This window comes from Bufo gargarizans, chromosome 6 (genome assembly GCF_014858855.1).
Source record: "Bufo gargarizans isolate SCDJY-AF-19 chromosome 6, ASM1485885v1, whole genome shotgun sequence".
NCBI classification, from domain to species: domain Eukaryota; kingdom Metazoa; phylum Chordata; class Amphibia; order Anura; family Bufonidae; genus Bufo; species Bufo gargarizans.
Genome location: NC_058085.1, coordinates 61,623,778 through 61,650,891, shown reverse-complemented (window position 1 = coordinate 61,650,891; position 27,114 = coordinate 61,623,778). Strand labels below are relative to the sequence as shown.

Here is a 27,114-nt window from a genome sequence, read left to right as displayed (position 1 = left end):
GCCGCCAGGCTACAGTCACACGACTGTAAGTGTTTTGTGGACCGCACATGGCCAGCACTATATAGAAAAAGCCTAGTCTGATACGAGATTGCGGATGAGAATGGGACATGTTATATATTTTTGCAGGCCGCAGAACGGAGCTGCGGATGCGGACAGCACACAAAATTGCAGAATGGATGCGGACCCATTCATACAGTCGTGTGAATATACCCTTAGATGGCTGGCTGATTCGGCTTACTTTTGTCTAATGTCTATGGACAGCTTTAGAATATAGGACCATTAAATGATTTCCTGCTGATCAGGCATTTTATTGTTTTCATATTGGGTTCATTACGGGCAGTTTTGCTGAATGAACAGAGTTTTACTAAATACTTTTTTTTTTATACATTTTTCATTTTTATCTTATACTCATAAGGAATTTACTTTATGATAAACACTAAGTATGACAAGTAGGGCTCCAACCCACAGGACTGGAAGAAAGGGTCCCGGAGTTTGCTGGAGTGGAGGAGCCCCTCCATTGTTTATCCAGGCGCAGGACAATACATATGAGCGGAGGTGTCCACTACTACGACTCAGGCCTATTCCCTTGCAGTGCCAGGCTCAGAGAGACTTACAGTCATGTGAAAAAATTAGGACACCCTTTGAAAGCATGTGGTTTTTTGTAACATTTTTAATAAAAGGTTATTTCATCTCCGTTTCAACAATACAGAGAGATTAAAGTAATCCAACTAAACAAAGAAAACTGAAGAAAAGTCTTTTCAAGATCTTCTGTAAATGTCATTCTACAAAAATGCCTATTCTAACTGAGGAAAAAGATAGGACACCCTCACATGTATTCCCTCTTAAATTGGCTCAGATCTCACACAGGTATATCACACCAGGTGCACATAATTAGTAGATCGTTACTCTGCATGTTGAATGAGGCTTGCCCTATTTAAACCTCAGACATTTAGTTTGGTGTGCTCCTGACTGTTGAAGTGAGAGTGAGCACCATGGTGAGAGCAAAAGAGCTGTCAGAGGACTTCAGAAAAAAGATTGTAGCAGCCTATGAGTCTGGGAAGGGATTTAAAAAGATCTCAAAAGATTTTGAAATCAGCCATTCCACTGTCCGGAAGATAGTCTACAAGTGGAGGGCTTTCAAAACAACTGCCAACATGCCCAGGACTGGTCGCCCCAGCAAGTTCACCCCAAGAGCAGACCGCAAGATGCTAAAAGAGGTCTCCAAAAACCCTAAAGTGTCATCTCGAGAACTACAGCAGGCTCTGGCTACTGTTGATGTAGAAGTACATGCCTCTACAATCAGAAAGAGACTGTACAAGTTTAACTTGCATGGGAGGTGTGCAAGGAGGAAACCTTTGCTTTCCAAGAGAAACATCGAGGCCAGACTGACATTTGCCAGAGATAAAGTTGACAAAGACCAGGACTTCTGGAATAATGTTCTTTGGACAGATGAGTCCAAAATTGCATTATTTGGACACAACAGCAGAGGACATGTTTGGCGTAAACCAAACACAGCATTCCAAGAAAAGAACCTCATACCAACTGTGAAGCATGGAGGTGGAAGTGTCATGGTTTGGGGCTGCTTTGCTGCAGCAGGACCTGGTCAGCTCACCATCATAGAATCCACGATGAATTCTACTGTGTATCAGAAGGTGCTTGAAGAACATGTGAGACCATCAGTTAGAAAATTGAAGCTGAAGCGGAACTGGACCATGCAACATGACAATGACCCAAAACATACTAGTAAATCAACCAAAGATTGGCTGAAAAAGAAGAAATGGAGAGTCCTGGAATGGCCAAGTCAAAGTCCAGATTTGAATCCCATTGAGATGCTGTGGGGTGACTTGAAAAGGGCTGTACGTGCAAGAAACCCCTCAAACATCTCACAGCTGAAAAAGTTCTGCATTGAGGAGTGGGGTAAAATTTCCTCAGACCGATGTCGAAGACTGGTAGATGGCTACAAGAACCGTCTCACTGCAGTTATTTCAGCCAAAGGAGGTAACACTCGCTATTAGGGGCAAGGGTGTCCTATCTTTTTCCTCAGTTAGAATAGGCATTTTTGTAGAATGACATTTACAGAAGATCTTGAAAAGACTTTTCTTCAGTTTTCTTTGTTTAGTTGGATTACTTTAATCTCTCTGTATTGTTGAAACGGAGATGAAATAACCTTTTATTAAAAATGTTACAAAAAACCACATGCTTTCAAAGGGTGTCCTAATTTTTTCACATGACTGTATATGGATGCTGCTGGAGTGCTGTGGCCCCTTTGTACTGGGGGCCAGTGGTATTACATAAGACTGAAGTTACACTTCTCTCAGGGCGGCCATACACATTCAATCGGCAAACATGTATCTCAATGCAGAGAGAGAAGAAACCCGCTGCCAGACACTTTTAGTGGCGGCTTTTCTCCAGAAAGAACAAAAGGATCGGATGAAAATATTCACTTTGCCTAATGTGTCGGGAGCTTCCCACACACATTAGATCTCGTGGGACCGATCGACAATACACTAATGTGTATGGGGGCCTAATTTTTCCATCAGATTATACACTGCTCATTTCCAAGGGTTACGACCATCCTGCAATCCAGCAGTGGTGGTCGTACTTGCACTCTATAGGAAAAAGTGCTGGCCTCTCTGGTGGCTACGACTACTTTTCCTATAGTGAAAGCACGACCACTGCTGCTGGATTGCAGGGTGGTCGTAACCATGGGAACGAGCAGTGTATAATGCAATGGAAAAATGAATGACTCCAGCAAAAGAAGCAATATGGACAATCACATTACATTAGTAAGTGGCTTGTATTAACTTTTTCTAGATAATAAATGCCATTTGCTGAAGTGAGACAACCCCTTTAAATCTGGTGACATACAAAGCATTTTTATGGTAGTTTTTTTTAGCTAAAGTAAGAAGTGGATTGGTAGGGAATGAGAAATATAAAGGAGGAGCGTATACTTCTCCTTCCTGCTCGATCCACTTCTGGCTTTTGCTAAAAAAAAAACTTCCAATAAAAACCTATGTGCGACTGCAGCCTAAAGCAAGGCACAGAGTGAAATTTTGGGGGCTGACAAAATAAGCAGAAATATACAGCCCACAGAAATGTGTGATATTTAGGGAATCATCATCTTCATATAATAATTATCATATCAGCCTATTATTTTAGTAATGCCGTAGCGATCTTCTATAACTATTCACACGTTCACACAATTTAAGTGCTTTTTTTACCTTCATAATCCCATTCCAATTATCGCCAGTAGAGACACGGAACAGAGTTAAAAAGGCCATTCCAAAGTTTCTAAATGTGGCGTGTCTCCCGAGACCTTCACATGGATGGGAATCATTGCACTCTGTAAAATATTGCCAACTGCAGATTAGACTTGTGCGCATCTTCTATTCACAATATAGTCACCATTTTTCTGGACACTTACCCAAGTCACCAAACAGTTCAACGCCCAAGGCAGCAAAGATAAAGAATAGCAGCATAAAGAGGAGACCTAGATTCCCCACCTGTAGGAATAGAAACGACATATGGATATCATTTTATAAGATTAGCCTACAGAAGTCGTCACCAACATGTGGCTGTTAAACTACAATTCCTAGCATGTCCTGCAAGCCCACAGCTGGAGAGCCAAAGGTTGGGGACCACTGAACTTACAGTTCACAGACAAGTTCCTGAAAAAGCTTTCCATGCAGAGGTCGAACTAAATATTTTTCGGGGTTGAAATACTCAATGGCAGAAGTATTCCCAACGGAAATGGGTTCAGTCTCATGCCTACAAATACACGTGATTTCAGAGCATGCATAGGCACCAGTGACTCCTATAGCGGGGTTTACAGTGTGGCCATATAACAGCTCTATAAATCTCGGAGCTTGTATACAGCTATGTGTATGAGCCCTACTTATGCCACCACAGCAAATATGGTTTATGTCTTTGCTTTTTCTGTACCTGAGGAAGAGCTTGTAGAACCGTATCCAGTAATGCCCTCATCCCAACAGCCATCTTCAGCAACTTCAGAACTGGAGAATAATGGTAAAATAATAAAAAAAGGAACAAATCCCCCCTTTTCAAGAGGTAGTAATGGCGTAAAACAACAACAGCGTTCAAACGGCCTAGATGTTTATCTAATGACAAAATGAGGGTTAAAAAGGATTTATCAAGGGAAAGGCTGAGTTACAATCGCGGTTCATGGCCACCGCTGTCCCGTGTGCCGACTTCCTGTGTGTGAATTGGGGCCATTGCTCTTTGTATCTCTCTTCAGTACTTCAGGGGTTCATCTTCTCTAGCTCTGTATTTCCACCTTGACTAATGAGCTCATCAGTCCTGCTATAGGTTCTGTGTTGTGTGACACGGCCCTTGCCGTACAACAGGTCTTTGTAGTCTGCTGGATCCTGTGAAGGATCTATAATCTGTTTGTCTGTCTGTGGACACTGTCCTGGCTGATTCCAAGTTTGTCTGCCATGTGATCTGACCTGTGCCTGCTATCCTGACCTGTTTGTCTGCCTGTATTCCTACTTCTACCTGTTGCCTGGATTTTGTGCTTTGTGCCTTGTCCCTGGAACTTTTTCTCTGATTCGCCTGCCTGACCTCATCCTGGTTCTGACTATGCGTATTGCTTGATCCTCTGGTGCTTTGCACTGATGTCTCTGTCGCCCATGGGTCAGCAGCCAACCAAATGGTGATTACTTCAAGAGGTAGTGCATTCTCTGCAGCAAAGGCCAGGGTTAAAGGGTGATGGGGGCCTCCCATCTCTCCTCCAATGGCAGGTCTCGGGGAAAGAAGGATCGGGCTGTTGGATTTTGTATGTTGCTTTTGTCCCCAGCTTACTCTCCTGCTCCTATTGGGAACACTTATGGACCCAAGCTGATCATGCATGTATTTAGGAGGGCAGTTAAAGAAACTATCTAAAAACAGCACCTTTAGTGAAAACTCTTTCACTAATCTTATTAAATGATATAAAAGATAAAAGTGGCAGCACATAGTAATAGTCAAAAGGGGACAGTTCTTCACTATTTTTGGAGTCTACAGCTTTCTATATATGAATGGTAGGCATATGATGGCAGAAGAATTCTGTGTTTATTTTTTTTATCTACAAACGAAATAATAATCACATGATTATTACCGCCCATTATATACGGTAATTGCAGAAGACTTGGAGGGGTGCTACCAGGTACACTAGGAGGGGTCATGGAGGAATATAGGAAGGAAAGCCCTTGGGTTTCTTACTATATCCAGACAAAGTCTACTAGTATAGCTTTAGGTAAGAGAGATACAATACACATGATCTCCACAAGCAGGATACGTACCCCTCGCAATTCTCAGAACTCTCATAATGCGGATAATTGTGGGGTTAATGGGTAGTGATGCATTCACTTCGATCTCTTCCAATGTAATCCCCATAATTGAGAGAAGAACAATTGCTAAGTCCAATTGATTCCATCTGTAGAAACATTTTCAGAAAATAAAGGTTATTATTTGGGTCCTCCAAATATAAGGGTCACAGAATTTTCTGCTGTTGGGATCCCCAAAATCCCATATCTCTAAGGCAACAATTTACCGTTACAGCATTATATGGTACCCATTAAAACAAGTGGTCTGTCTGTGTAATGCATAGACACGTTGGGGGAGATTTATCAAAATTGGTGCAAAGGAAAAGTAGCTTAATTCCCGGGCAAGTCGGGTTAATTCTGTGGGCAAGTCGGGTTTTCCTTTGCACCAGTTTTGATAAATATCCCCCATTGGATTCTCCAGGTCAGAGATGTTTTTTAACAAATCTGTACCCCAACGCATTGATGCCAGTGGGGAATGTCAGACTATCCTCCATTAAAATGGGGTTGTGCTACAAACAACATTTATCATCTATCAAGCCATAAATGTTGGATCAATGGGGCCCAACTGCTAGGATCCTCGCCGATCATGAGATTTGAATGGTGAGGCTTTCTTCGTCAGTACTGTAGACAGTGACTGGGGCGGTAGTGATAAGTGTTCGTGTGCCATCCCCTTTAACTCTCTAAACCTGACAACTCCTTGAAGAAGAGAAAATGTCATAGTTTGAATTAAAATCAATTTTCAGCTTCCACTGACATATGTAAAGTGGTATTCGCATATGGCAGGGATGCCCAACCTGTGGCCCTCCAGCTGTTGCAAAACTACAACTCCCAGCATGCCTGGGCAGTCTACAGCTATCAACCTACAGCAGAGCATGGTGGGAGTTGTAGTTTAACAACAGCTGGAGGGCCACAGGTAGAGCATCCCTGGCATATGATTAGGATACGTGATCCCTTTATGGGAGGGGGGGCAACTACTGCGGCGTCCAGTAATCCTGAGAATGAAGGACCGGCAGTGCTGATTCAGCTTCTCCCTGCACAGCGGTGTTCTCGGTCACCCACTATGCAGGGAACTGTGGCCTCCCCATCCTCTGTGCACTTGAATGGAGCCGTGTGGCGGTTTCCTGCACAGTGCGTGACCGGGAGCATCACTGTGCAGGGAGAAGCACTCTCACGATATAGGCTTTATAGCAGGGGAATACCCCGTTAAAGACTATGGGGCTCATCGATTAAGACCGGTGTTTTCCATGCCAGTGTTAAGTCTGTCTGTACTGCTGGAGGGAGCACCAAATTTATGTGAAGGTGCAGGCCTCTACATAACTTTGGCGCTTCCACCAGCAGGACATGCGACAGACTTGCTGGTGTAGACTTAAGCCATTTTCTGCGCCAAAAACTAGCATAGAAAATGATAAATAAGACCCTCTTCTCCGCCAACGCCACTTCCCCTTCTCTCGATCTGTTCGAAAAGTGGCGTGAGCGGGGAAAAGTCGCAGATATACACCACCGTATATTAGTTCATAAATGAGCCCTTATGAGCCTAATTTATCATATATTTTCACCAGTTTTCTGGTGTGGAAAAGTTGCAAACTGCATAATTGTGACATTTTCAACACTAATTGCGCAAAAATTGTTTGTGCAAGTGGCGTTTCTCTGCTTTCCCGTGCTGCACCTAATTTATGATGTCGATGAGCCGTACGACGCCGGTCTATGATAAATCAGGGCCTGTGTCTAAAACCCAACCACCTCATGTTAAAGGGGTTGTCTCACTTCAGTAAGTTGTATTTATTATGTAGAGGAAGTTAATACAAGCCACTTACTAATGTATTGGTATTATCCATATTGCTTCCTTTGATTCATTTTTCCATCACATTATACACTGCTCGTTTCCATGGTTACATACCACCCTGCAATCCATCAGTGGTGGTCGTGCTTGCACACTACAGGAAAAAGTGTCACCCTCTCTGGTGGCCGGGACTGTGGAAACGCACATAGGCTAGTGTTTTTTCCTATATTGTGCAAGCACGACCACCACTGATGGATTGCAGAGTGGTCAGTAACCATGGAACCGAGCAGTGTATAATGTGATGGAAAAATGAATCCAGCCAGAAAAGGAAGCAATATGGATAATAACAATACATTAGTAAGTGGCTCTACATGATAAATGCCACTTACTGAAGTGAGACAACACCTTTAACATAGCACATGACATAAAACCCAACCACCTCACGCTGATGAGTTGCTGGAAATCGTAGTGTTACGGAGCTGAAGGAGAAATTAGTTTTTTCCACCAAATATTCTCTCCTGAGCATCTTAAACTTTTATACACAGAGGATGCCATTAGTACCTGATTTGCATGCACTGACTTTGGGTTTGATGACTCTTGAATGAGTTAATTTTTATTTTTCTACCCAAGAGATATTTTCTAATGTTGTGCAATGGGAAACAAACAGAAATGAGCTGATAGTCGGTAGAGAATTTGCTGCAATATGGCAGATTATACTGATCACTAGCTGTGATGGCATTGCTCCCCGGGGCGGCAGGGTATCTTCGTGAACACTTTTAGGTCCCCTTATGACACTGCTTACGGAGCAGTATAACAAATTACATTTGTAATATTGCTAATTAGATTAAAGGGGTTTTCCAGGATTACTATGGGTTTTAACAGCTTTGCTCATGTATTTCCGTTCCTCGTGTACATCTTCCTCATGCTTTTCCTTTTTCATTTCTCCTGACCTAATTTCACCATGCAATCCAATCCCTCTGGTTTGTTTCCATTCTGTATGTAGCTCTTCCTGTTCCTGAATTCAACCAACCCCATCATGCACCTCTCCTTTCTCTGCCACACCTCCAGCACCGCCCCTAACAACGCCCAGCTAGTTTATAGCTCCTCCCACCCCGCTAGTTACATAGACACTCCCTTATCACTGCACCGAACATGGACATAACATCACACGAAATAAAGAAGAGATGAATGGACATGGTCATGTGACTACAGCCCAGAAGGTAGGAGCAATAAAAGATCATTAAAATAATTATTATAAAAGATACTGATGCAAACTGGAAAACCCCTTTAAACCTGATCATAGAAGGTATTAGAATGGTCACTGGCTAGTACCTGTACAAAATACTAACTAAGGATACTCCTGAATTGTTATTTCAGGAGAAAACAAGTATTTACTTAAAAGGGTTGTCCAGGATTGAAATGTTTTTTAAATTCCACCCTCCCTGCCGGACCTGTGAAGGGAAGCATACTTACCCGCTCCCCACCACTTGGTCCCTGCAATGACAGTCCTCAGCAGTGACATGACCTCAAGCGGCACTTCACTGCTGAGGTCAGTCGGCTGTAGCAGGGCACGTGACCCCTGTCCATGCAGGAAGTTTACTTATGGGGACTGAAGTGCAGTGAAGACAACTGACGACCGACGGAGCTGGAAGCAAGCAGCGGGGAGCAGGTTAGTATGTTTTCTTTCACAGGTCCAGCAGGGTGGGGGTGTAGATGACTGACAGATTGTGACAATTTCCTACAGACTTAGAAGGTGCCAGGTTATGTTAGAAGCATGTGTTCAGCTTTGACTACATTTAGGCCACTTTCACACGGTTGGTATTTTTCATCAGTAATTGTCAAAACCAGGAACGGGTCCAGAACACAGAAGAGGCACAAGCCTTTCCATTATGCATTTTCTCTGTAGGCTTCACTCCTGGTTTTGGCTTACAAATACTGATGCAGAATACTGACCAAATACTGAAGCGTGAAAGTGGCCTGACTAGTATTTCACAGTTGCCATCCTAATTGAGCAGTGACTGAACAAAAACAACAAGACGGCCAAACACCTACCCAAATGAATTTGGTCAAATAATGACTAATTTAAAATAACATATTTGTACCTGTCCTTAAAAAAACGTCGGAATCCAAACGCAATCATTTTGCATCCCGATTCTAGGACAAAAATTAAGGTGAAAATGTAGTTGCAGATCTTCAGAGCCTCATCTAATACCTGGAAGGAAACAGACAACATGAGCTTGTCATTAACCAAGTCTTTTACATCAATGTTTGTGAATACAATTTTTTACTACATTATGGCTTTCTATTAAAGGGAATCTGTCCCTATCCAACTGTTTGCATAGACTCATAGCTGTGGTTCACCTGATTAAAACACCTGTTTTTCTTATGTTGATCCGAGGCCCCGTTCACAAGATATGATACTTTTTCCTAATACGCAAATTGGGCCTTTGGTGCCATGGGGGCATCACCATTGCTCTTGTTGCACCCAAGCGCTGCTCCTTTCTGTGGTCAGCCCCACCCTGACTGCTATGCCACTGCCACCTGTCAAACAAAGCAGCGAGGGAGGGCTGGACACAGAAAAAGATCAGAGCTTTGGTGCAATGAGAGCAACGGTGACACCCTTGTTGCACCAAACATATAATTTGCATATTAGGAAAAAGTATCATAACTCAGGAACAGAGCCTTGGATCAACAAAAGAAAAACAGAGTTTTAATCGGGTGAACCACAGGAAACCGTTTTATAGGGAGGTCACTGGTGATGGACTCTCTTTAATAGGTTCTCGCTCTTTTGAGATGGAGAGTCATCTTTTATTAGTCACCACTGTACCCCTTGTTGTCCACTCTTGCAAAAAATCATCTTTGAAAGAAAACAGCCCGGCTTAATGTACAAAATGGGTTTTCTTTCTAAGAGTACGACCACACAGTCAGGTTTCCTGATTCAGTTTTGGAAGCCAATTTTTAGGAGTAGATCATAAAAGGAGAAAAAAGATAAGACTTCTCTTTTTCTTTTTTATACACTCTAGGTTTTTGCTTCCAAAGCCACATGCAGAAACCTGACCACGTGGCCACTTATGTAAAAGAATCTCCAGTAAGAAAGTTTGAGGCCAATTAAAGGGGTTGTGCAAGGTTTTTATGTGATGTATCATGTGATGAGCACAATGATGTCACCACAGGTCCTTTGACAGGTCCTGAACAGGAGACTGGCAGCTACGTGATGAATTGGATGGGGTGAGTTATTTTTTATTTATTTTTTAACCCTCAATTGACCTTCTACTAAGCATTCTGTATTAAAGAATGCTATTATTTTCCCTTATAACCATGTTATAAGGGAAAATAATACAGTGAATAGACTTTCATCTTAGCAACCAAGCGTGAAAATCGCACTGCATCCGCACTTGCTTGCTTTCGCACAACGCACAAGTGATGCGTGAAAATCACCGCTCATGTGCACAGCCCGATAGAAATGAATGGGTCCGGATTCAGTGCGGGTGCAATGCGTTCACCTCACGCATTGCACCCGCGCGGAAATCTCGCCCGGGTGAACCCAGCCTAAGACTGCGACTACATGGTCAGGTTTCCTGATTCAGTTTTGGAAGCCAACATCCGGAGTGGATCATAAAAGGAGAAAAGGTATAAAGGGCTGATATGACTTAAGGCATTGGGTGTTGTAACGTAACATGAATTCAAAAGATTTGAGAATGAATAAGGCTACTTTCACACTCAAATTTTTTTTCAGATCCGCCATGGATCTGCAAAAACGCTTCTGTTACAATAATACAACCGCATGCATTCGTCATGAACGGATCCGGTTGTATTATGTCTTATATAGCTATGACATATCTGTCTTGAACACCATTGAAAGTCAATGGGGGATGGATCCGTTTTTATATTGTGCCAAATTGCGTCAGAGAAAACGGATCCATCCCCATTGACTTACATTGTGTGCCAGGACGGATCCGTTTGGCTCCGCTTCGTCAGACGGACAGCAAACTGCTGGAGGCAGCGTTTTGGTGTCCACCTTCAGAGCGGAATGGAGACGGAACGGAGACAAACTGATGCATTCTGAGCGGATCCTTTTCCATTCAGAATGCATTAGGGCAAAACTGATCTGTTTTGGATCGCTTCTGAGAGCCCTAAACGGATCTCACAAACGGAAAGCCAAAACGCTAGTGTGAAAGTAGCCTTAGCTTACGCAGGCTGAGTAAATAAATATATTTACTAAGTATGATTAAATATACCATGAAGCAAACAAATCACATCACATACTGAAAAATAAAAAGTAAATAAACATCACTAGCCTAAAAATGGGGTAGGAATCCGGTCGGCCATGCTATAACACATGACTGTCTACCACATTATAACACATGACCGACACCACAGGGTGTACAAGAGATAGGGCAAATCAATACTTACAACCTACCTAGAATATAGTGCCTGGTGGCATCACAATTAATTGTTAGTGCAGACCACAGTTATTCTCATCAGCCACTCCTCCAGTGTGCATTACGCATGTCTCTGAGATCACTCAGGAATGTGGTCTTATCAGCACAATGGGGAATGGGTACTACATTTACAAGGCACATCATTACACAACTCCTTAAACCAACACATGTAAGACCATCATTTGGAATACAGTATGTTATCTAACACAAGCAAGGTGCTTTTTCTTCTTACCTTTGGTTGCTGGTAGTGCTCCATGGCCATAGTGACAACATTAAGCCCAATAACTCCAGTAATAAAAAGGTCCAGGTAGTGACTTGTGCACATATGATGTATGAAAAGACGCACGTGGGAGTACTCCGAATAGTAAGGCTTGCACTGGGCTTCTACGAACAAGGCAAACAAACACTGCATTCAATTAGAACTCCTACGCGATGCAATTGATAACCACAAGAGTCATTTCTGCTACCTCTAGCCATAGTTGCCTTCTCGCCGGTCTTGCATGCACCCCATGCACTTGCGGTTGCCATGCTCTAAATCTAATGCCTAATGCGTAAACATGATAGAAACCAAATGGAAAAACGTCATCCACAATTAAATGTAACAAACTTTTCCCGTTTTTTTTTTTTAATGGAAGCCATTTTTAGGGTTAAACAATCTGCCCCATGTAACTAGTGTAGCCGCCCTCTACTTGCACACAGAGACAATGACTACGAAGAACAATTCAGTTCACATAACATGTTTCAATTGTCACTTTACAGATGGCAAAACATGAGTACGTATAAAATAAAATAAAACACTCCAACAAAAGGACTCGTCCCAAATACGAAACTTACGAACATCCTATGGAAGAACTTGTAGAAGAAGAGATGAGAATGCAGAGAACAGAATGAAAAGCACAGAATACATTGTGCCTAGTGGGACATAAATACTGAGACTGAGCGCGACTTTACCACGTAATGGGTTGTGTTGGTTAAGGAATTTTATCCATTATCATAGGAGCACCTAGACGTTCTAGATGGAATGAGTGATTCATGCTCGTCTACTTGTAGATTGCATTCATGCTGGCTTTTCCATGATCTTATGTTCTCCTGTTCCATTTAAACACGCACATTTGCATACATATTGGATTCTGACTAGGCTATACTCTGTTCATTAGCAGCTCGCTATGAGTTCCCAGATTGACAGCACTCGTTCCCTTTCCTCAGACTTTCTGTTCACTGCTGGATTAACAAAAATACATAAGTCCTATTCACGAGCCTCCGCGCCACACAGCGATGCTCTGCAATCATCCTGCCTAGGCATCATATAATCCTCGCTGCTAACTTGTATTACCTCTGGTTGCCTGTACCATTCATTTTTTTTTAAAACAGTTTTTGTGTAGACGAGTACACATTGTTACTAATACCTATAAAATTCAGAGGTAGGAATCATGCACACAGTAATGTGTGCATGGACCCGTATTGCAGTGAATGCAGTGCTCTGGAGGTCTGTAATAGGGACTCGTAGGCATTTCACACAGCAAGGAGCCTCTATCAGGCTGCATATTCTCCTCTAGAAGCACTAGCATGGTGTAAGAGTATTAATCTGTGACACAACCTCTGTGGGTATTATTGGAGGCACATGGAAGTACGGTATGAGCCAAGTAATTTCTATAGGTAATATATATGGATATAACTGTGCACGTCAACTACTGAATTTACTAAGCATAAATCAATTTGCTTCCACAGTTTATCTCAGTTTCAAAGAGAAGCAGTAATGGAAAGTAGACAGCTAAATGTCTTAATGTGCCCATACAGATTAGATCAGGGATTCCCAACCTGCAGCCCTCCAGCTGTTGCAAAACTACAACTCCCACAATGCCCGGACTGCCTATAGCTATTAGTCTACAGCAGGGCATGGTGGGAGTTGTAGTTTTACAACAGCTGGAGGGCCGCAGGTTGAGCATCCCTGGATTAGATCAATGTCACTGATCATCAAATGTTTATGGGAGCAACTCTCCCTGACAAATAAATAGGAGAAAAAACACATGCACACTTGGCCGAGCTTACCGTGTATATGTATGAAGGGGAGGGCTAGCTCTCAGCTGAAAATATGGCTGATTGAGGGTGTTTGGTCCCCTTTCGGGTGAATCTCCCTATCGTCTCTGTGTGTTTCCTAGCGCTGCGAGAGTAGGGAGAGGAACGGAGCTGCAGGGGTCTGTGCTGACAGTAAGTGTACTATGTTCCTGTATACTTGCTGCCAATGCTAATCACTGGAAGTCCCGATCAGTGCCATCTTCCCTGCACACAAAAACTAAGAGAGAAGCGAAGATAATAGAGCGAAAGGAGCAGAACTGCTGGCGATCAGCATTGGCAGCAAGTCATATAGGAAGGGAAACAGGCACAGAGAGTTTTGCCAAATATAGGGAGACAGCGGCTGGGGGAGTGAGATAAGAGGCAGACTGAGAAGCCTGCCTCTGTATGCCAGGTGTTTGTCTTTAGCACCTGTAGACAATGAAATTGGATTCTCCTTAGTCCAGTTACAGGGTTGCCAAACAGACTCTTTACACACTGTTTTCTATTAAAAAGTTACATCTTTTCCTAATAAAGGAATGTCCCTACACTATAATTAAATAAACTGAAATGATATAGTAGCTATACTAACAACATATTAAAGGAACATGACAGAAATACCAAATGTTGTTCTTTTTGTTGTATTATTATGTAGTCAAATGTTGTTCCTTTTGCCTAAGGCTAGTTTTACACTTGTGGTGTGATTTCCGGCAGGTTGTTCAGGCAGAGATTCATCAGATCCAGCACTGCCAGATGCTGACGGAATGGCCGCCGGCGCCATTAAGTATAAGTATAATGAGGTTAGGCGGAGAGCTGGACGCATTACGGCAGACAATGCGAAGGATCGGCCGGACACAAACCAATGCACGCTGCAGTTTGTGTGCGGACAATTCCTGGCATTGTCTGCCAGAACATCCCAATGTAGGTGTGAAAGTAGTCTACTGAGCCTAAGTTAAGACTAAATGGAGATTCTTAGTAAATATTATGTAAAAGGAAGACAATACATTGACTTGTTTTGCCTAACAGATCTGAAAAAAAAATACCCATATACAGTATATGCTAGCAGGCTGTAGACAAAAACTATAGGACCCAGCCTTCTACTGAGAGCTCTGAAAAATCTATAGTTAAAGCTAATCATCATTTTCTAACACTATATAACCAATTTACACAGTGCTAGAAGTAATGGCTAAAATTTGGCTGCCTGCTGTCACCACTAGGGGGAGCTAAGTGCTGATGGGTTTATACAACTACTACTAAAGATGACTTGTCACTTCTGCTGCAGTCAGGGGCGTAGATATAGGGGGTACAGAGGTAGAAGTTGCTACCGGGCCTAGAAGGCTGAGGGGGCCCAAAGACCCTTGTGCCGCATAAGAAGACACCAGTATTATAGAACGTGCATGCTGGTCAAGCTACACCTTTGGCTGAAAGGAAGGGGTTAGGTCAAGAATTTGGCATAGAGAGGGGGGTGCCATTAAAATTTTTGCCTCATCACGGTGGCTATGTGCTTCCCTGCCCCTGGCCACAAAACACTGAGGGAAGGGGGGCCCAAGCTGAACTCGTGGAGGGAATCATACTTACCTGATCCCCACCAATGGTTTCTGGCTCCTTCACCCCCCCCCCCCCCCTCATCTGTCCTGTCTGCCTCTGTCAAAATCCATTTTGATGTGGGTCACATCTCTACTGCAGCCAATGACTGGCCACAGCCAAAACATGTCCCCCATGCATCATGTCATTGTGGAACCTGCCACGGCTGCGGACAGTCATTGGTTGTAGTGGCCACTTGACCCATGTCAAATCAGCGGCAGAGGGAGAGTAAAGGAGCCAAAACCCAGTGGCGGATATGAGGTAAGTATGATTCCCTTTAATAAATAATGTATGCACAATTTTTTCACCAAATGTGACATAATCTACGATGGGGGCACTCAACAAAACAGATGTCAACATGCCACCGCTTCTTTTCACTCATGCCTTATCTTGCATTAGTAGATGTTGCAAAGCACGTCATTTCCCTCTTGCCTTTGGTGCCAGCTAGTTCTGGAAAGGAACACCTATAAACATGATATGTACTGACCACAGCAACCGATCCCACTTTAATGGCACCGTAAAACACTATATGAAAAACTGCTCTCCTTCAGAAGGAAGAAAACTGTCTCTCTAGTGCCACCTAGAGGTGTGTAGCCTGTGAGAGCTATTTTGCATACATTTTTCCCAAGAAGCATTGCTCTAGACTACCTACTGGCTGGATCTCCCCAAGGCAAATCAGTACCCTTCTGAACTAAAGTTTCGGGTGTCAATAGGATGATTAAAGAGATTGCCACTATCAGTCACCCCACACGCTCAATTTTTTTCACTCAAATTTTCTATACGGAACACAAAAGTATGTTGTGTCTCTTGTGCAATGACCCTTATTCGTGTGAGTTTTTTAACATCCAGATGAAATGTGTGAGCCATGAGAGAAACAAACAAGACTTCACACACAACTTAGTGGACGTCTGACATCAGACAGCAATTAGTTACGGTACATGACAAGTCACTGTGCTGGGACAACACACCAGATCTGCCAGTACCTTGTGTTGGACTGGCTGAGTGCTCCAACATTGTATCATCCAGCATTAGATCTAAAAGAATGACATGCTGTTAATCAGTGTTCCCTACGGTAAAATAAACTTTGACCTTTGCCTATTGTAAGGAATAATTATGGTATTCCTCTCAATTTCCAGACTACAGCTTAAAGGGAAGATTCACCTTTGTAACCAATTTTTTTTATTGTTCCAACGCATCTAAAATAAAAAATGAACACAATTTGTATATAGTCTTAATTAAAAATATATTGTTCTGTGTACACAGCTTCTATGGAAGCCCATGTGTCTCTATGGTAACAGACTGCTAACAAACATTGTGTAGGCTCATTCTGCAGTCCCTTCCATCTGTTCAGTAATTTTCACATAAATTTGGTAAGTTAGCAAGAAGTTAAGGACATATGGATAGCAATAGGTCTCCAGAATCAGACTACATAGGGTTTATTTGTAGTCTGTTACTATGGAGACACATACAGTGCTGCCCATAATTATTCATACCCTTGGCAAATTTTGACTTAAAGTTACTTTTATTCAACCAACAAGTAATTTTTTGATGGGAAATGACACAGGTGTCTCCCAAAAGATAATAGGACGATGTACAAGAGGCATTATTGTGGGAAAAAAAACATTTCTCAGTTTTTATTTACATTTGAGCAAAAAGCGTCCAGTCCAAAATTATTCATACCCTTCTCAATAATCAATAGAAAAGCCTTTATTGGCTATCACAGCAATCAAACGCTTTCTATAATTGCAGACCAGCTTTTTGCATGTCTCCACAGGTATTTTTGCCCATTCATCTTTAGCAATGAGCTCCAAATCGTTCAGGTTGGAGGGTCTTCTTACCATCACCCTGATATTTAGCTCCCTCCACTGATTCTCAATTGGATTCAAGTCTGGACTCTGGCTGGGCTACTCTAAAACGTTAATGTTGTTGTCTGCTAACCATTTCTTCACCACTTTTGCTGTGTGTTTTGGGTCATTGTCATGCTGAAATGTCCACTGGTGCCCAAGGCCAAGTTTCTCTGCAGACTGCCTGATGTCGTTGAGAATCCTCATGTATTGCTCTTTTTTCATGGTGCTGTTTACTGTGATTAGGTTCCCTGGTCCATTGGCTGAAAAACACCCCAAAAGCATTAGGTTCCCACCACCATGTTTGACAGTGGGGATGGTGTTCTTCGGGTTGAAGGCTTCTCCTTTTTTACTGTAAATGAAGGAAACATCATTGTGACCAAACAATTATATTTTTGTTTTATCTGACCATAACACAGAAGACCAGAAGTCTTCTTCTTTGTCCAGATGAGCTTTTGCAAAGGCCAAGAGAGCTTTTGTGTGCCTTATCTGGAGAAGTGGCGTCTTCCTTGGTCTGCATGGTGCAGTGTCCGTTGGATTGTCTGCCTTGAGACATTGTCACCAGCAGAGCCCAGATTCACCAGGATGGCCTTGGTGGTGATCCTTGGATTCTTTTTAACCTCTCTAACTATCCTCCTGGCCAGCACAGGTGTCCCTTTTGGCTTCCGACCACTTCCTCTGAGATTTTCCACAGTGCGGAACATCTTGTATTTTTTGCTCAAATGTAAAAAAAAAAGTGGAGAAATGTTTTTTTTTTCCACAATAATGCCTCTTGTACATCGTCTTATTATCTTTTGAGAGACACCTATGTCATTTCACATAAAAAAATACTTGCTGGTTGAATAAAAGTAACTTTAAGTCAAAATTTACCAGGGGTATGAATAATTATGGGCAGCACTGTAGGTCTGCACAGCAGCTGTGGAATCAAAACGGTAGAGTTTTAATTAAGACTATTTAAAAAGCGAACCTTCTTTTTAACCTAGAAGTTTAGCAACAGGTCAACTTTCAATGTGGTCACAAATTACTGGTCAGTTTATGGCCGGTCGATATTTTGGAAAAGAAAGACTGTCATAAAACAGCACAAACCCTCCTTACCCTTGCTGATAATGACGTTATCAATATGTTACATTGAGTCCCAGTGAGCAAACAGCCAGGTAGCTCAACATCTAAGACCATCTAATGAATCTCCTGGGATGGATGAATGAATAGCCACACACCCCAAGAAACAGTACCATAACAGTACCTTATTCAACTGCATCAAATAATCTCTAGGCCAAAGCAGGTCAGGTCAGCATATTTCCATGTAATAAACTAGAATTGAGGTTGAATTGGAAAAATACATTTTTATATTGGGACACAAGAGGTTTGGCACAGTAACTGAAACTAAACCTAAAGAGATCGTCCACCTTCAAAAGAAGTCTGCCTACCCGCCAGCGCACAAAACTAACTCTAGAGATATATATATAATGCACAGCATATTATATTTATTATTTCATAGAGCAAGAATGCCAAAGAAAATTATATACAAATTCATCGTTGCTAGCAATACAGTATATTATAACTTACAGAAGAGAATTTTCAAAGTACAATTTTTCATCCCAGAAAATTGTCCAGATTTTGTACATTTGTATTGACCTTATGTATAGAAGTATAAAAATCCATTAAGACCAAGTAATGTTCCCAAGGGTTTAATAGTAACATATATGGGCCTCCTAAAGGCAGATGCGAAGAACTAAATGCAGAGGTAGCCGACGGCCACCTCACCAGGAGAGACGAGTATAGAAGAACCACCAATTTGTTTATGGGTGTGGGTCTAAGAAGTGGAATTTGTCAGACACTTATGACGTATCCAATGAATGTGCCAAAAATGTCTTTGATGAGAATGTCCCTTTACAGGGACATTCCACCTTCACGACCAAATATTTTTTTTCCCAACGTATCTAAAAAGTCTTAATTAAAAATCTCCTTTTCTATCTCCTATAGTTAACAGACTGCAAAAAAGGACCATCAAGTTTGTTCCTCTAGTCATATTAAATAATTTGTCCCCTACTTCTTAGGGGACGTTAGCCTACCAAAGGTGAAAAAGTAAGAAATAGGGGACAGCTGGAAGGAAGTACGTCTGCAGCTGTAGTCACGAAACAATAGGAAATTTTTTAAATAATACTATTTTCAGAGTTGGATCATTTTTTATGGTAGAAGTATTAAAACAATTGTAAGGGATCACAGGGGGTCACACTCACAGATATCTCGCCAGACAACGGATTTTCATGTCCAAACTGTGCATTTATTTTGGTACTCTTCCCATACAGGATAGTCCAGTTATCAGGTACTGGATCAGTTGCGGTTCCCACATACACAATCAAAATAAATGCCTGCCCGGCTGGGCTCTATAACTAACATATATAAATAAGTTCCTACCTCACTTATAGGGCACAGTTCACAACTGCAACTCGGTCCAGCTTTACTCAGCCAAATAGTCCACCCAGGGAAGGTATCAGGTGTCACATAGCCTTGTGGCCCCTCAGCCCTCGTGACTGAGACCACCCAGAGCCTCCGCAGGATTCTACTTCACAAACACTCTCCTTCCCCAGACTGACACACTAGGAGGTGCTTTATGTCGGCCTGATTACAGCAGGCCTCACCTGCGATCACCTCAGGTGACAGGAAAACATGCCCTGGAATGAGGGGGTGGATTGGGAGGTCTCACTGCCAAACCTACTATCCCAATCCAATAAAATTCAGCCCAGAACAAATAAAGAAAATACCTTTAGCAACTAGGTTTGCTGAAGCCAACGCCATCTTCCTGGATTTTACTGATCTCACCTAGGTGAAATATACACCTCTTCCAAGGCTATAAGGGGTGAGATATACACCCCTTCCACATCACTATTCACATTGCCACACAATACAAAAAAATTGTTGTGAAAGTGGTCTTTCTCTAGAAGTTACTAAAGAACAATTGTATATTACATTCAGATGCCACTTCAAAAAGGTTACAGATACAGGTTTTTCTGATACAAAGCCCAGAATCCTCAAATCATGACTACATTTGGCTACCACTAGAGGGAGCTTAGTGCATACTGTTAGGATTATTTGGACATTGCAGCTGAGTTTCAGTTAAACTGCACTAAAACAGTATCTGAAACATAATATCTAAAAGGCCTCCTCTGAAAAGCTTGTGATTTTCCCCAATTTGTCAGTTTGCAACACAGTAATTGGGCAAACTATTTTTACAGGTGAAACACGTTTATTTTATGTCCTAAAAAAATCCGCCAATTACCGCATGGCAAATCGCAGTAAAACAACAATATTTTTTTAGACATGGTTCTGATTTGATTTTTAACCAAACCTTTAAGGGCATCCATTCACTCCTTTTGCTAGGCCATGCCTCTCTTTTTATACAAACCTCACCCCCTCCCTCAATCCACATTGGACGCTGGGTCTGTGCTTAATGATGTAGAATCCCAGACCGCATAGAGTACATATACCGTGTAAAGTACATGGAGGCCTGCTTTCCATGCACTACCTGGGAGATTTGCCAAATCTTCCGGGAGTCTGGGAGGTCTCACCTTTTTTCGGGTGTGTTGGCAAGAATGATGTCATAGTCAGCAATAACTGTGCAGAGAGTTTCCTGGCAGCATTATGAAGTGAGTGTTGTCAAGTCTGGCAGCCAAAGTCATCATCACTACTATGAATTCAGTGAAATCACCACCAGTAGTACAATTTCAGTGCTGGTATGTGGAGTGTTATGTTCACCATAAGAGCAGTGTTGACGTACCGGCAATATGATGTCATTTGGTCAGAACACCAATATCAGAGTTGGTCTGGATTCTAATCTCATTCACGACCAGTGACAACTTTTCAGCATTATCATGGTAACCACTGATGTCCATGTTGTATTTGCCAGCATTATCCTCGTGAAGGCCCTTTGACACACACAATTTGAGCATTCATCCATGAGGATTTGAGAAACATTTCCATCAGTACAATCCTCAAAACCGAATGAGGCGCCTGATGGCGCTGATGGGAGTTGGGAGCTAGGCAGCAATGTCGAGGCCGATACAAAAGGCATTTACATTTGCGATCACTCCAATAAAATAGATCAACTTTTTGTTAATTCTATAAATTTGAAAATCCAGCATCGATGATAAAAACTTCATCTTTATTTCTTCATATTAAAATGGCATAAGCTGCTTACTCCTTTCAGATGAACAGCACCCCTACTCACATCAATGGCATAGCAAACTATGAGTAAGGGCGCAGTTCACCCGAAAAGCGTACTGTAAGCAGTTTATGCCGTTTTAATATAAATAAAATAAAGATGAAGGTTTTATCATCGATGCTGGATTTTTATATTTATAGAAACCACTTGGCAGAGTCCTGTGACAACTTGTGCATCACCTGGGGGATTGATTCATTAACCCAATTTACATCAACACATCAGCTTGCGGGGTGAGCTAGTCAAACTCTTTTTCATTTATGTTAACTTTTTGTTGACCTTTGGCCTTGATCACATTGGTCAAATAAATATGATTGCTACGAGGGAGACCATTTTTAGGGCAATACTGTCATTTCAGCATTATATCGGTTGGTGGTTTGGGGAATAGTCATACTCCACAGTATAACGGTACTGTCATAGTTAGAATAAGAGTGGTTTTACACTGCGTTCTGTCTACCATAACTGCCATTTAATTTTCATGATACAGATATTGATATGCAACACATTCTGTTATCATTTTGTTAGCATTATGATACTAGGATGTACCAGGTATTTATGTTTATGTTGGGAAATATTAATCTTGCCTTTGGAGAATGTCAGCAGAGGATGATGATATAGGTATTAGAGAGGATACCATACACTACCAGCTGATCCTAGATCTGAGCAAATGTGAAAGAAACTGGTACAGAAATAAAAAAATTAGATCCGAGCAGTTTATGGTGTAGGGTTTCAATACATGAATATAATGACTCCAAAAGAAAGTGAAAAGAAGTCCGTTATCATTTAATCCCAAAGTCTGTAAGATAAAATGAAACAGAGCACGCCAGGTTATGAGTAAAGACCAGTTTACGGTCTGAAATGCGTCAACCAGAGTGCAGTTTTTCCATTCCATCTGCATTACAGAGGTGCATAGTCACCCTGGTTTCATGCCTTTTGGATAAACTATTTTTAATTTTTGATACCTAGAAAACGGAGGAAGTGGTGATGGAACTCTTGGTTTAGTTGGATCTATTCACAAAGGAGATGCTGTGCACTATTGTAATGTAAGCTGACTGCTGTTTGCATCAACCTTGTTAAAAGGAAACTGAGCCCATAGGGCCTATGGTGAAGATATTGGGGATAGAAACATAGAATGTGTCGGCAGATAAGAACCATTTGGCCCATCTAGTCTGCCCAATATACTGAATACTATGGATAGCCCCTGACCCTATCTTATATGAAGGATGGCTTATGCCTATCCCATGCATGCTTAAACTCCTTCACTGTATTTGCAGCTACCACTTCTGCAGGAAGGCTATTCCATGCATCCACTACTCTCTCAGTAAAGTAATACTTCCTGATATTACTTTTAAACCTTTGCCCCTCTAATTTAAAACTGTGTCCTCTTGTAGCAGTTTTTCTTCTTTTAAATATTCTCTCCTCTTTTACCTTGTTGATTCCCTTTATGTATTTAAAAGTTTCTATCATATCCCCTCTGTCTCGTCTTTCTTCCAAGCTATACATGTTAAAGGGATTCTGTCACCTCCCCTAACCCAAAATCGGATTTTAAAGCAGTCATGTAGCACAGCTTACCTTGAATCGGCTGTGCTCTTCTATCTTGTAATCCGTCCAGTAGTTTATGAGAAAATCGACTTTTATGATTATGCAAATTAGCCCTGAAGGTGCCCAGAGGGGCGTTTTGTTCCCCTAAGTGTGCCCAGTAACGCCCCTCTTACAGTGCCCAGCCCGCCTTCCTTCCGACTGCCTAACCGCCCACAGCCTCTCATCCCTCTCCTCCCCCTCCCTCACGGCCGAACGAACTCTCGCGCAGGCGCAGTACCCACTGAGGGCTGCACCAGTGCGATCTGCAGGAGACTGAGGGCAGGAGCTTCATCCTCGTCACTGGGCATGCGCCGAGCCCAGTGACGTCTGATGCTCGCTCTTCCCACAGTCAGCCTACTGCACCTCCACCATCTATTATTTTCGTCACCCAATCAAAAAAATCTATAAGATTAGTTTGACATGATCTCCCTGAAGTAAACCCATGCTGTTTTTCATCTTTCAATCCATGGGATTTTAGATGTTCCACAATCCTCTCCTTAAGTATGGTTTCCATTAATGTCCCCACTATTGATGTCAGGCTTACTGGCCTATAGTTGCCCGATTCCTCCCTACTACCTTTCTTGTGAATGGGCACAACATTTGCTAATTTCCAATCTTCTGGGACGACTCCTGTTACCAGTGATTGGTTAAATAAATCTGTTAATGGTTTTGCTAGTTCACCGCTGAGCTCTTTTAATAGCTTTGGGTGTATCCCATCAGGCCCCTGTGACTTATTTGTATTCATTTTAGACAGCTGACTTAGAACCTCTTCCTCTGTAAAGACACATGCATCAAAAGATTCATTAGTCTTCTTTCCTAACTGAGGTCCTTTTCCTTCATTTTCCTTTGTAAAAACTGAACAGAAGTATTCATTGAGGCAGTCAGCTAGTTCTTTATCTTTTTCCATATACCTTCCTTCCTTTTTGTTTTTAATTTATTAATTCCTTGTTTTAGTTTCCTTTTTTCATTTATGTATCTGAAGAATGTCTTATCGCCTTTTTTTCACTAATTTAGTCCGGATCCGTCATGTACTCCATTTGCCGGAATTACACGCCGGATCCGGAAAAACGTGTAAGAACGCATAATGTTTTCTTTCCGGATGCGACTTTCCGGCTTTTTTGGTAAGATACTGTTCCGGAAATCCTGAAGCCAACATCAAAATTTTTTTGCCGGATCCGTCGTACGGATCCTGTATGGTGCCGGATCCGTACGACGGATCTGGAAAAAAAACGTTGATGTTGGCTTCAGGATTTCCGGATCAGTCTCTTTTCGCGCCAGCCAGGCCCTTCCTACTTCCTGGCGCAGACGCAACTTCCGGATCCGTCGTTGCGTCGTAACAAATGAAGATGTTAGGACGGATCCGGAATAATACATTTCAATGGGCTATTATTCCGGATCCGTCGATGCGGCAAGTAACATAATAGTACATAACATAGTACATAAGGCCGAAAAAAGACATTTGTCCATCCAGTTCGGCCTGTCATCCTGCAAGTTGATCCAGAGGAAGGCAAAAAAAACCTGTGAGGTAGAAGCCAATTTTCCTCAATTTAGGGGAATAAAAAATTCCTTCCCGACTCCAATCAGGCAATCAGAATAACTCCCTGGATCAACGATCTCTCTCTAGTGTTCAGGATTTTTGACCGGAGCAAAAAGCGCAGCATGCTTCGGTATTTTCTCCGGCCAAAAAAAGTTCCGGTCCTGAACTGAAGACATCCTGATGCATGGGGATTCAGAATGCATGGGGATAATCCTGATCAGGATTTTTCCGGCATAGAGCCCCAACGACGGAACTCTATGCCGGAAAAGAAAAGCGCAAGTGTGAAAGAGCCCTTAGAAGCTCTTATAACTTGCTTGGCCTCTCTCTGCCTAATCTTAGAAATTTGCCTGTCATTCAGTTTTATTTTGTTTTTTTGTAATAATTACTAAATGCTATCTTTTTGTTTTTAATGACTTTGGCTACTTTTGCTGAGTACCACAGTGGTCTCATTCATGTTTACTTGCTAAATCTTGGTGACAGGTTATCAGAGAACGACCATACTCAAAAGCTACCTTACTCACCAACGGTAAGTGCAATTTATAAGTATACATTAAAACTCCAAGGAATTTATACAATGAAACAAACTGTAGAAGGTATAAATGCATAAAACAAAAAAATAATGGTTAAAATGTGGCAGCACACCCAATATTTCATAGAAATGTGCTGTTTGCTCTGGAGACGTTCCTAGAACTTCTATGGTGAAGTGAATTTTGAGTCTGCTCGTAACTGTTGTAATCAAATTTTTCCCTCACTGAAGAAAAGTGGGCATAACCAAGGTAAATTTGCAACTAAACCTTGATGGGTAGGGCAAGCCATGAAACCAAATACTAACGTTAGATGTTAGCACTGAGCCAGATGCTGCTGGAGCTGGCTTGTGAGCCAGAACTGCATAACTACTCCGGAGACATGACTGGCCACATGACTATTCACAGGTATTGCATTAGTACTAGTACTTTATTTTTTACTTTTTCTTGAATGTGACATTTTAGAGAGTGACAAAGCTATCCTGTATAACGCTATAGCAATGGTTTAGAGGCTTCATGTAGGATATGAGGTCTCTCACAGTTTCTATAGACCGCTGCCTGGTAAGTTGTGAGCTGTACTTTTATACACCTCATCTCGTGAACATACAAGCCATTGATTACTTTTTCATCCCACGCCTACTATGTAAATTAGTGTTATTTTGGAAAACATTAAATATATCTATATTTTCAAATAATTACTTTACATATTTTTCCAGTATATACTTAAAACTTTGTGGAACTGCAATGGGGCCAAAATTCACCCCAATTTTAAAATCTATGTATGGGTTAGTAGAAGGACACATATGTACTCCCAAAATTTTCTCTCCCAATAGCTAATAGACCTCTAAAATAAGTATTTTCTGCATAAAATAAAAATTTATTTCATGGACTAAGAAATTATTATTGAAGACATAAAAATTATGGCCAAAACCTACATGAAGTTTGTAAACACATCTATCTAAATTTTGGACGCAACCATCATAAACAATGGATCAGTAACATTTCATATGAACAATTTAAAAAGGTTAATAAAAACTGCACAAAAATAACGCAAATTTTGCAAAACAATTTTGAACTGTTGTTCAAAAGATCTCCAGTACAAAAAAATATTCCTTTACACAAAGGATTACATTAGAGGCATCGAAATCCAGAAGGAAATCTTTTACTTTGGATTTCGATCTCTTCTAAACTAATTTCATTAGGAGAACATCAAACAAGTAAATAAAAAAATCATCATCAAAATGTAAAAATTGGTATATCATTTATAAATAACTTAGTAAAGGAGAACTTCAAGGTGTGTTCAGTTTTGCAGATTTGTTGTTAGTTTCATGTGCAGATTCTGCAGAAAATCAGCAACAAATGAAAGTACTGGGTGAGTGAACGGCGTGTTACAAAATCCCATTCGCACGCATCACAAAAATACATTTAGTGGATTTTTGCATTGAAAAGGAAGCAATGCACAACAAAATTTGCATGTAAATAGTGGATTTTGGAAAAGATTTAAAATCTGCATCTGAATATACCCTTATGAAAGTGCTTTCCCTTAAAATCTTCTAGCCTTCTCTTCTATGGTGTGAAGATGCAGGTCAATCAATAATAAGTGAGAACAGATCCTTTAGATTGTATCAACACCCAAACTCACATTTTGTTTTCATTTGCCAGTTCTTCCGCATATGTTCCTGACATCCAGTTCATTATTATGTCCATCCCATCATTGAGCACAGCACTGTCTTCTACACTCCATCTTATACCACATAGTATTGATGGGGTTGGGGATAGGTAAGTAACATTCCCATTATAGGCATTTATGGAATATCCACAGGAATGATCATAAATAGCTAGGAGGTACACCAGGAAAACGGGGGTCCGATCTGCTCTCTCTGGCCATTTGACTAAGGCCTCATGCACACGACAGTATTTTTTTGCGGTCCGCAAAAAGGGGTTCCGTTGTTCTGTGTCTGTGTCCGTTTTTGTTTCCGTGTGTCTTCCTTTATTTTTGGAGGATCTCCAAACATGAAGGAAAGTTAAAAAAAATGTAAGTTTAGTTTGCCATGCAAATGATAGGAAAAAAACGGACGCGGATGACAATCTTGTGTACATCCGTGCTTTTTCACGGACCCATTGACTTGAATGGGTCCGCGAACTGTTGTCCGTGAAAAAAATAGGACAAGTCATATTTTTTTCACAGACTGGAAACACGGATCACGGACGCGGATGACAAACGGTG

General features: G+C 41.6%; 1 protein-coding gene across 1 annotated transcript in view; it reads right to left on the bottom strand.

Annotated features, from left to right (window-relative positions):
* The window catches only part of CACNA1G (calcium voltage-gated channel subunit alpha1 G), a 294,602-nt gene that overhangs the window by 47,405 nt on the left and 220,083 nt on the right, over positions 1-27,114 (bottom strand). Inside the window, 6 exon segments of the mRNA XM_044297004.1 lie at positions 3,222-3,343; positions 3,425-3,503; positions 3,943-4,013; positions 5,301-5,434; positions 9,207-9,316; positions 11,779-11,930. Coding sequence (XP_044152939.1) covers positions 3,222-3,343; positions 3,425-3,503; positions 3,943-4,013; positions 5,301-5,434; positions 9,207-9,316; positions 11,779-11,930 — 668 coding nt within the window.